Raw genomic sequence first — 11,543 nt, 5'->3', positions numbered from 1 at the left:
CAGGCCAACACGCCAGAACGACAAATAGCGCTCCAAAAATACAACAAACAGGCCAACACTCCAGAACGACAAATAGCGCGCCAATACAACAAACAGGCCAACACGCCAGAACGACAAATAGCGCGCCAATACAACAAACAGGCCAACACGCCAGAACGACAAATAGCGCGCCACTACAACAAACAGGCCAACACGCCAGGACGACAAATAGCTCGCCAATACAACAAACAGGCCAACACGCCAGAACGACAAATAGCGCGCCAATACAACAAACAGGCCAACACGCCAGAACGACAAATAGCGCGCCAATACAACAAACAGGCCAACACGCCAGAACGACAAATAGCGCGCCAATACAACAAACAGGCCAACACGCAAGATCGACAAATAGCGCGCCAATACAACAAACAGGCCAACACGCCAGAACGATAAATAGCTCGCCAATACAACAAACAGGCCAACACGCCAGAACGACAAATAGTGCGCCACTATTACAAACAGGCCAACACGCAAGAACGACAAATAGCTCGCCAATACAACAAACAGGCCAACACGCCAGAACGACAAATAGCGCGCCAATACAACAAACAGGCCAACACGCCAGAACGACAAATAGCGCGCCAATACAACAAACAGGCCGACACACCAGAATGACAAATAGCTCACCAATACAACAAACAGACCAACACGCCAGAACGACAAATAGCGCGCAAATACAACAAACAGGCCAACACGCCAGAACGACAAATAGCGCGCCAATACAACAAACAGGCCAACACGCCAGAACGACAAATAGCTCACCAATACAACAAACAGGCCAACACACCAGAACGACAAATAGCGCGCCAATACAACAAACAGGCCAACACGCCAGAACGAAATTGTATAAATCAGCAACTATATCAAACACATGGAGGGTCTCAGAATAGTCTGGCCATAGCATCTTTGGTGTTTGCATAAAAAAGAGAATTACGACTATAGTTTAACTTACAAAATGGCAGTGTCGTGTCTTACAATAAGCTGACTCCGATACATTATAGACAAGCAAGACATGTTTGATCAGTTGTTATATTTTCTTGTCCTTCTTGGATCATTGAGTACACTAATTTTTACTATGACACAATTCCGTTTAAGCCGGTGCTAGGGGGCGTGAGGGGTGTTGCACAATTCATTATCTCTGATGAACAGACCGAGTTAAACCAAGTCTACTATTATGTTGCTTGGCTGCGTTCTATGCTTCTGAAGGATATTTTCATAGATTTTAATGAACTTTGGGGGAATATTCCGTTCCTAGCAGTATAAATAATGTATGTATATGGAAATCATTTATTATTCAACAGTGTGTAATAATCTACTCATTTATTACACAGTCACATACAGTCGCATAAAACTAAAAAGTAAAACTTTGCAACTTATGATAATGGTCACGTTGCATACGTTTTTTGGTAGTATATTTATTAAATTCATAAAAATCCATAACATTACACTCTCTAGTGAATCAAAATAACGCAGTTGCACGTGGTACATGCCATTCTACGTAAATGTGGAACATTTACAATGAATATTGTTTTTGTTTAATCATTGATTTTAATATGGATCATATCACTAGATAGAGAGAGATTCAGATAAGATGAAAGCATTTTCTATTATTTTCAAACGAAACGATATATAAATTTATATGTTTGACTGCACTATGAAAGATCAAAATTATATTAGATAAGTAATTCGATTTAACAAATGTACGTATGCATATGCTAGCTTCTCGATTCATCTGCAAAAATCCATTAACATCGGAACGCATACGCATATCCCCCAATTTTCAATTTCGTCGATTTTTTTTCTGTTCAGCGGCAGCGAGTTCCAAACACTTTCTATAAGCGCCGATCATGTGACACGAGGGAATTATTCAAATTATTTAAAATGCAATAATGTCAAAATTCAAATTAGTTATTTAACTAGACTTTGATCGGCGACAGTTATATAAAAGCGAGAGAAAAGCGGACACTATGACTGTGAAAGGAACTATTTTGACAAGTGTTGTCATTTGTATCATAGTGTGTGATGACATTGTTAGAATCTGTGGAGATCGGACAAGAGAAAGAAGGTATAAAATAAGATTGTATATTTACTTCTAAAATATAGCTTTGCTTTAATTTGTTTTTGCAGAAAGGATTTTTGTTTAGTATGCTATAAAGTCTAAATACATGTATTTTCAATAATTTCAAAAAAATACGTTATAATTCAAAATGTTTTCCTTTATTTTGCATGGCAATTTATTTGAACAAATTGGTCAGCTTAAAGTAATAATTCAAGATTATCAAAGTTGATATAACCAAATATGTGAAATTGGATGATACTATTTTTTTCTCTTCAAATTTTCCTCATATAACCTTGTTTCAACTCTTAATGTAATAAATAAAGTTGTCAGAATTTGCAGATGTATTTTACAAACAATGATTTAGCTACATCTAAATAATCTATATCAAAGTAATATAAAAGTATGGTGCTAAAAATTAAATCATGACTTTATCAACTTTTTTTTACAAAGTACATGACTAAATACAATAATGAAATTATCCCAGACTCACCAGTTTCGACGCACATAACAAGCAACATGGCCGCGCTTTTTCATTCTTTAACATACGTGACTCTATTAGATGTTGCATGTGCACTAAACCTTTTATGCATTGAATCATACCAATAAAATCTTATTCTAAACAACTGACTGCCAGAAATCAAAAGGTAAACTCAACTATGATTGGTCGGCATACTTTTTTTGTAAAAATCATATCTTCGTACCACCTTAGACATATAACCAGTTGCATGAAGCATTTGTAAATGGCATTTACAATATTTTTTTGAATCATTGTTGTAATTGAACATAACTGATCAGAGGGATTCAGATAATAACTTTAACAAAGCGAAATAGATAATCAATTTAAGATTTGATCATATGAATAGATCGAAAAATTTTAAACAGTAATGAATTAACAAAGACGTATGCATATCACTCCATCTCTGCTAATTTTAAACGGACGTCGCATATCATTTTCATTTCTCATTTTTTTCTGGACGCCAGCGGTTCTTTCATAAGGGAATATGTGCACAATTATTAAATTTTATGATACAAAATTTAATAGATAACTAGACGTTTGCATCGCGACATTACAAAAGGAAAAAATGAATGTGATGTAGAATATTTGATGCATTGATATATTATAATTGCTGTACATCGACAAGAAAAGGCATAAAATAAGTTGGTATATTACTTTCAACATGGCTTTGCTGTGAATTTGTTTGCAAAAGGATTTTTGGTTGATGCTATAAACAAAATTTTCATAATTTATGTTATAATCTAAAGCTTCCTAATTGTGGCATTTTTAAAATGGTCGAAAGAATTTCATTATAAGTGAATATAAAAATATGTGAAATGGTAAATATTTTATTATCTTCAAATTTCCTAAACTTTCAACTCTTAATTTAATCAGTGTCAAATTTCCAGATGTTTTTCAAACATGATTAAGCTACATCTTAATCTGAACAAAGTTAATAAAACGAGGTGCAAAACAAAAATGGCGTTTCGTACAAAGTACATGCGTAAATTACAAGTTGAATAGACCAATATTTGCAGCTAATATGGCATGTGCTTTTGATCAAGCCAACGCTTAGATAAATAAATTTTACATTTTAATTAAGTTAGTTAAATTTAGATTTAAAAAGTGATCAGTTAAATAAAAAAATATATTTTTGCTAAAATAATGTAGACTGAGCGGGAAAATGATTCCTAGCAATTCAATAGGATGTTGACCAGTGTGGATCATAAAATCTTTCCGCTCTACTATATCCACTTTTTATGGTGGCTGATTTCTGCCATTTCGTGTTGACGTGTTGGCAAGGCGGAAACACGACAACACGAAAACTCGACAAATACTAATTTGTCTAGTTTTCGTGTTGTCGTGTTTTCGCCCCGCCAAACACACCAACACGAAATGGCAGAAATCAGCCACCATAACTTTTATAGGTTTGTTACTATGTAAGTTATGTCTCATTGTAATATTTATATAAAGCTTTTTCAGTGACATTATTTAGTGTAATTACATGTATATGATTTAATAGCAGCTTTGTAGATTTAAGTGGATAATTCAATAACGTTAACGAATTAATTTAATTTTTCTATCAAGTAAATTCCAGCATATTTTATGCTGAAACACTTTTAAAGGTAGCGTAAGAAACATTTCTTTTTCATATGGAGTCATTGGTAAACATGACAGTTGTAATAGCCAGAGGACTTTATCTAAAACATCACAATATACTCTAACGTAGGGCGTTCCAAACTCTACGAAATTACAAACTCGCATCGAAACAAGCTCAAAGATCCAACAAAATGGCCGGGTTTAAAGAACGAAAACTCTCCTCTTCAAATCGAAATGCTTTAGGCTATATACCAATAAAAGAAATTGTTCTTTGTTTCATATAAAATTCATCTACTTCAGAACAATTTTGATACAGTTTCTAGATTTTCACTCCGTCGTAGACCTATTTTCCACAAGATATCCATACATTTGCTTCAAGAAAACGAAAAGAAAAAGGGGTGTTGAATAGTATGCAGTGAAATGCAAACCAACTGAAGTCAGGCCGCATTTCAGAAAGAGGTCCGCAGAATAAACACCCTACTTTCGTTTTCAAGTAAACAACTCGAAAACATGCGAATATTAGCACGAAAAGTTTCTTATTTTATGTAGAATTCATTCCACGGGTGAAATAAAGCCAATTTGGCCCCCGATTTACGCGCAAATGCGCGAAAAATGAAAAAATTAGGATCTATTTATTAGGGACTTCTTTCGATACACCACGGAAGCACATTTTTGACCGAATTACTGCTATATAACCTATAAAGGGGACTATTTTTTCTATTTTCGGGAAAATTGCATTTATTTAACAGAAATCCTTCAGTAAAGACAACCTGCGCAGTTTCATTTACAAGTCATCAGTTGAAGTTGAGAAATTCGCGTTTTTCTAAGGCCACCCCATGTCCAATTTTTGGCCAAAAATGTCGCCCCATGTGCAAGTTTTCGCGTTTTTCGAGTGTTTTACATGAGTCAGCAAATGTTTTAATGCACAGAAGGTAAAATAAGCACTATTTCATCTAAAATGCCACGAATTTAACCAATCCATCGTGAGTTCATGTCTAAATCATAGAAATATGGGATGTGAACTGCACCAGATTTAGCGAAATTATCACCCCATTTGCGAAAATTGGGTCAAAAATCAACAAAATCCAAAAATAAGTCTCTGTTTTGTGCCCAAATGTCGTTATACGTGATTAGAATTAGAATTTCGATATCACTCTGGAGCACATTTGAGAAATTACTGTATTACTACTTAAGAGGGACTATTTTTTCTATTTTCGGGAAAATTGCATTTATTTATCAGAAATCCTTCAGTAAAGACAACCTGCGCAGTTTCATTTACAAGTCATCAGTTGAAGTTGAGAAATTCGCGTTTTTCTAAGGCCACCCCATGTCCAATTTTTGGCCAAAAATGTCGCCCCATGTGCAAGTTTTCGCGTTTTTCGAGTGTTTTACATGAGTCAGCAAATGTTTTAATGCACAGAAGGTAAAATAAGCACTATTTCATCTAAAATGCCACGAATTTAACCAATCCATCGTGAGTTCATGTCTTAATCATAGAAATACGGGATGTGATCTGCACCAGAATTAGCGAAATCATCACCGCATTTGCGGAAATTTGGTCAAAAATAAAAAAAATAAAAAATAAGTCTCTGTTTTGTGCCCAAATGTCGTTATACGTGATTAGAAATAGAATTATGATATTCCTCTCTGTCTGCAATCACTCTGAGAAAAATACCTGATTTGCTACTATAAAGGGGGCTATTTTTTTCTATTTTCGGGACAATTTGCATTTATTTATCAGAAATCCTTCAGTAAAGACAACCTGCGCAGTTTCATTTACAAGTCATCAGTTGAAGTTGAGAAAATCGCGTTTTTCTAAGGCCACCCCATGTCCAATTTTTGGCCAAAAATGTCGCCCCATGTGCAAGTTTTCGCGTTTTTCGAGTGTTTTACATGAGTCAGCAAATGTTTTAATGCACAGAAGGTAAAATAAGCACTATTTCATCTAAAATGCCACGAATTTAACCAATCCATCGTGAGTTCATGTCTAAATCATAGATATACGGGATGTGATCTGCACCAGATTTAGCGAAATTATCACCGCATTTGCGAAAATTTGGTCAAAAATCAAAAAAATCCAAAAATAAGTCTCTGTTTTGTGCCCAAATGTCGTTATACGTGATTAGAAATAGAATTATGATATTCTTCTCTGTCTGCAACCACTCTGAGAAAAATACCTGATTTGCTACTTATAGGCTATATACCAATAAAAGAAATTGTTCTTTGTTTCATATAAAATTCATCTACTTCAGAACAATTTTGATACAGTTTCTAGATTTTCACTCCGTCGTAGACCTATTTTCCACAAGATATCCATACATTTGCTTCAAGAAAACGAAAAGAAAATAGGGTGTTGAAAAGAATGCAGTGAAATGCAAGCCAACTGAAGTCAGGTACCCTCATATTGCCGCATTTCAGAAAGAGGTCCGCAGAATAAACACCCTACTTTCGTTTTCAAGTAAACAACTCGAAAACATGCGAATATTAGCATGAAAAGTGTTTTTTATGTAGAATTCATTCCACGAGTGAAATAAAGCCAATTTGGCCCCCGATTTACGCGCAAATGCGCGAAAAATGGAAAAATTAGGATCTATTTATTAGGGACTTCTTTCGACTATACCACAGAAGCATATTTTTGACCGAATTACTGCTATATAACCTATATCAGTGTATGTATAAATTAAAGATATTTACACAAAATACATAGACAAGGTAATATAAAAATACAACAGGTAAACCACAAATAAAGGACACACAGTGGGTTCGTGTTTGTCGAACTGAACGGCTGGTTTAAACATATCAAACTCCACTCTTAACCACCTTCATCTTCCGAAGTCACAAAACAATCCACCATCTTCTAAAAGTCACACAAAAATCCACCATATCTTAAAGTCATAAAACAATCTACCATACTGAAAAAATCACGAAACAATCCACCATATTTTAAACGTCACAAAACAATCCACCAATATTTTAAAAGTCACAAAACAATCCACCATATTTTAAAAGTCATAAGACAATCCACCATATTTTAGTCATAAAACAATGTATCTTCCAACGTCGGAAAACAATTGGCCATCAACAATGTAATTAAAAGTTATCCCCTGTCAGAATTGTGGCTAAAGTGTTACAGAATAAAATGCGGTAAAATCCAGATTAATGGATATTAAGATGAAGGGGATAGATATATGTGTTAAATATATATGTGCCTGCTTTTTTATTAACACGGTATTTTGTGGCACAATACACAATGTAAAATGAATAAATACCACTACTAAGTATTTCTTTTAATCCTCCTTAATATTTAGATATTTACAAAAGAAATCACAAATGAAATGTTTTTACAAAATAAAATTTAATATAAGGCAATTCAATGACATGGACAATTTTGTTTTGGATAAAATATGAGATAACCTAATTGAGAATACTCAAACTGATACGTACGCTCGTGCTGGACTAAAAAACATTTGCTACAGCAACATACAAACATAGCTCTATGTTATGACAAAAGAATTACTAAAATGTTTATATTGCGCGCCTCGTGAGATCCGATCTGGCAAAATCCACTGTAGCCCAATGCAACATCCCAGATCGAGCTACTGTAATGATAACCCTATTATATAAAGCATTTAACGCACAATTTTATCAAGCTATATAAAAAGACAGTACTCGGAAACGTAGAAACATGTCCCCTTAACTACAAAAACTGCAGGAACATCAACAACAAAACAATTAGGCTTGTCTGGAAACAGCTATTAGGAAATAGGTTTTGCATGTTTTGGTACTTAGATTACTCGTCATAAAAAAATTCTAATAGAAACATTAACTTCCGGCAATGTGACACACAATTTCACGCTCCACATTGAGTGGCCACTCTCTTTATCAAACTGCGGACTGGCAATAACAAATGTTATTAAAGTTTTGTCCATATCCTCTAATGCTTACAGTCTGTGCATGGTATACATGATTTTATGCCAACGTTCCCACTACAGAAAATGAGCACAGTAACAATCAGGAAATTTAAGCAACCTTACTTCATTCTTCATTCTCCAATTTTGAAGAGAATATAATTGAGCACAGTACAATCTGAAAAGCACTTTAATTCGTTCTTCATTCTCAACTTTGAGAGATATATTGAGCACAGTAACAATCTGAAAAGCAACTTTAATTTGTTCTTCATTCTCAAATAATTGAGCATGTATCAATCAGGAAAAGCAACTTTAGTTCGTTCTTCATGTCTCAGTTTTGAAGATAATATAACTAAGTACAGTAGCAATCTGGAAAACAACGTTAATTCGGTCTTCATTCCCCAATTTTGAAGAAAATATAATTGAGCACAGTAACAATCTGGAAAAGCAACTTTAATTCGTTCTTCATTCTCCAACTTTGAAGAGAATAGAATTGAGCACGGTAGCAATCTGGAAAAGGCAACTTTAATTCGTTCTTCATTCTCCAATTTTGAAGAGAATATAATTGAGCACAGTAACAATCTGGAAAAGCAACTTTAATTTGTTCTTCATTCTCAAATAATTGAGCATGTATCAATCAGGAAAAGCAACTTTAGTTCGTTCTTCATGTCTCAATTTTGAAGATAATATAACTAAGTACAGTAGCAATCTGGAAAACAACGTTAATTCGATCTTCATTCCCCAATTTTGAAGAGAGTATAATTGAGTACAGTAACAATCTGGAAAAGCAACTTTAATCCGTTCTTCATTCCCAAATTTGAAGAGAATATAATTGAGCACAGTCGCAATATGAGAAAAAGCAACTTTAATTCGTTCTTCATTCCCCAAGTTTGAAGAGAATAGAATTGAGCACAGTAGCAATCTGAAATAGCAACTTTAATTCGTTCTTTATTTCCAAATTTTGAAGTGAATAGAATTAAGCACAGAAGCAATCAGAAAAAAAACAACAACAACAACAAGAACTTTAATTCGTTCTTCATTCCCCAATTTTGAAGAGACTAGAATTGAACACAGTAGCAATCTGAAATAGCAACTTTAATTCGTTCTTTATTTTCCCAATTTTGAAGTGAATAGAATTAAGCACAGTAGCAATCAGAAAAAAACAACAACAACAAGAACTTTAATTCGTTCTTCATTCCCCAATTTTGAAGAAAATAGAATTGAGCACAATAACAATCTGGGAAAAACCCAACAACAACAAGACCTTTAATTCGTTCTTCATTCCCCAAGTTTGAAGAGAATAGAATTGAGCACAGTAGCAATCTGAAAAAAAAACAACAACAACAAGAAGTTTAATTCTTTCTTCATTCCCCAATTTTGAAGATAATAGAATTGAGCACAGTAGCAATCTGAAATAGCATCTTTAATCCGTTATTCGTTCCCAAATTTTGAAGAGAATAGAATTGAGCACAGTAGAAATCTAGAAAAGCAACTTTAATTCGTCGTTCTTCATTCTCCAATTTTGTAGAGAATAGAATTTAGCATAGTAACAATCTGAAAAAATCAACTTTGATGCGTTCTGCATTCCCCAATTTTGAAGAGAATATAAATGAGCACAGAAGCAATCTGGAAAGCAACTTTAATTCGGTTTTTATTCCCCAGTTTTGAAGAGAATATAATTGAGCACAGTAACAATCTGGAAAAGCAACTTTAATTCGTTCTTTATTCCCCAATTTTGAAGAAAATAGAACTGAGCACAGTAACCATATAGAAAAACAACTTTAATTCGTTCTTAATTCCCCAATTTTGAAGAAAATATAATTGAGCACAGTAGCAATCTGGAAAAGCAACTTTAATTCGTTCTTCATTCCCCAATTTTGAAGAGAATATAATTGAGCACAGTAGCAATCTGGAAAAGCAACTTTAATTCGTTCTTCGTTCCTCAATTTTGAAGAAAATATAATTGAGCACAGAATCAATCTGGAAAAGCAGCTTTGATTCGTTCTTCATTCCCCAATTTTGAAGAGAATATAATTGAGCACAGTAGCAATCTGAAAAAGCAACTTTAATTCGTTCTTCATTCCCCAATTTTGAAGAGAATATAATTGAGCACAGAAGCAATCTGGAAAAGCAGCTTTAATTCGTTCTTCATTCTGAAGAGAATATAATTGAGCACAGTAGCAATCTGAAAAAGCAACTTTAATTCGTTTTTCATTCCTTAATTTTGAAGAAAATATAATTGAGCACAGAAGCAATCTGGAAAAGCAGCTTTGATTCGTTCTTCTTTCTCCAATTTTGAAGAAAATATAATTGAACACAGTAACAATCTGGAAAAGCAACTTTAATTCGTTCTTCATTCTCCAATTTTGAAAACAAATTGAAAATCATACAAACTAGCTAACAATTAAAATGAAGTAATGGCTCAAACAATTAATTATTTTTTCGTTTTCTTGTTATATCTTTCGTTGTAATGGGATGGGCCTCAGTAGCCACATACTAATATCCTTTCCCCTAGATAGAAGATGTAAGCACTCTTATATAGAAAACTTCAATTTTGTCTGTTATCTGCCTTTTTTTTTTTGGAAGTGTATGATTGCTCTCGCCGCAACCATATTACATACATTTGGAGTCATTTTACATGTTAATATCTTGATAATGCAAACCAGTTATGGAACTTGCAGTCAGTGTTGCTTTTTATGATGTTAAAATCCTATGGAGAGGTCATCTTTTCTAAATGGACGAAATATGTATTACCTTTATTTGTATTTGCTTCAGTCCGACTTTTATACATTACAGTTTCATTCTGCTGAAATAATATATTATCAAAAAACTTTATGTCTTCTAGTTCTGAATATATATGCATACGACTGTGGTAATTTGAAACACCATGTACTTTATTTTCAACATATCGATGTGAAATCTAAAAGTGCGTCAAAAAAAAGCACACGGATAAGCAGTACTTTAGAGGCAGAGAAAATAAAATGTTCATATAAAGTAAGATTTACATGCTGTCTGGAAGGAAAATGTAGTATCATTCAAATATAAAAGACTAAAAAGGTTTGTCCTATCAAATTAGCCCATCCACCAGGCTTTAATGGCGTTCTGGTTCGAGATCATTGTCTCCTCACCTACTTTTCACAGTTAGAGTATAAAGTACGGCCCACACTTCTGTCACATGTTTTGTGCCGAATATTGCCCACACTTATTATCTAAATGTATTGTGTAGAGTCTTGCCATCACGCACGATACACATGTATTATGTAGATTATTGTCATCCAGCTGGCTTAAGGAAGGTCGGTGGTTCTACCCAGGTGCCCGCCCGTGATGAAATAATGCCACCTGGAGTCTTCTGTCACCATCAAAGCTAAAAAGTGGCAATATGGCCTATCATTGTGTGGAGTATTGCTCACACTTATTAATTAAATGTTTTATGTGAAGTATT

At 34.0% G+C, this 11,543-nt stretch overlaps 1 protein-coding gene across 1 annotated transcript in view; it reads left to right on the top strand.

Moving 5' to 3' along the window:
- The first annotated feature begins 1,823 nt into the window (after positions 1–1,823).
- LOC123536805 (uncharacterized) overlaps positions 1,824–11,543 on the top strand; it is a 30,643-nt gene continuing 20,923 nt past the window's right edge. Inside the window, exon 1 of the mRNA XM_045320247.2 lies at positions 1,824–2,104. Within this exon, the coding sequence (XP_045176182.2) occupies positions 2,007–2,104 (98 nt within the window). The 5' untranslated portion in view covers positions 1,824–2,006. The remainder of the gene's footprint in view (positions 2,105–11,543) is intronic.

This window comes from Mercenaria mercenaria, chromosome 17 (assembly GCF_021730395.1).
Source record: "Mercenaria mercenaria strain notata chromosome 17, MADL_Memer_1, whole genome shotgun sequence".
In the NCBI taxonomy this organism is placed as follows: Eukaryota; Metazoa; Mollusca; class Bivalvia; order Venerida; family Veneridae; genus Mercenaria; species Mercenaria mercenaria.
This window is presented reverse-complemented; position numbering and strand designations above follow the sequence as displayed.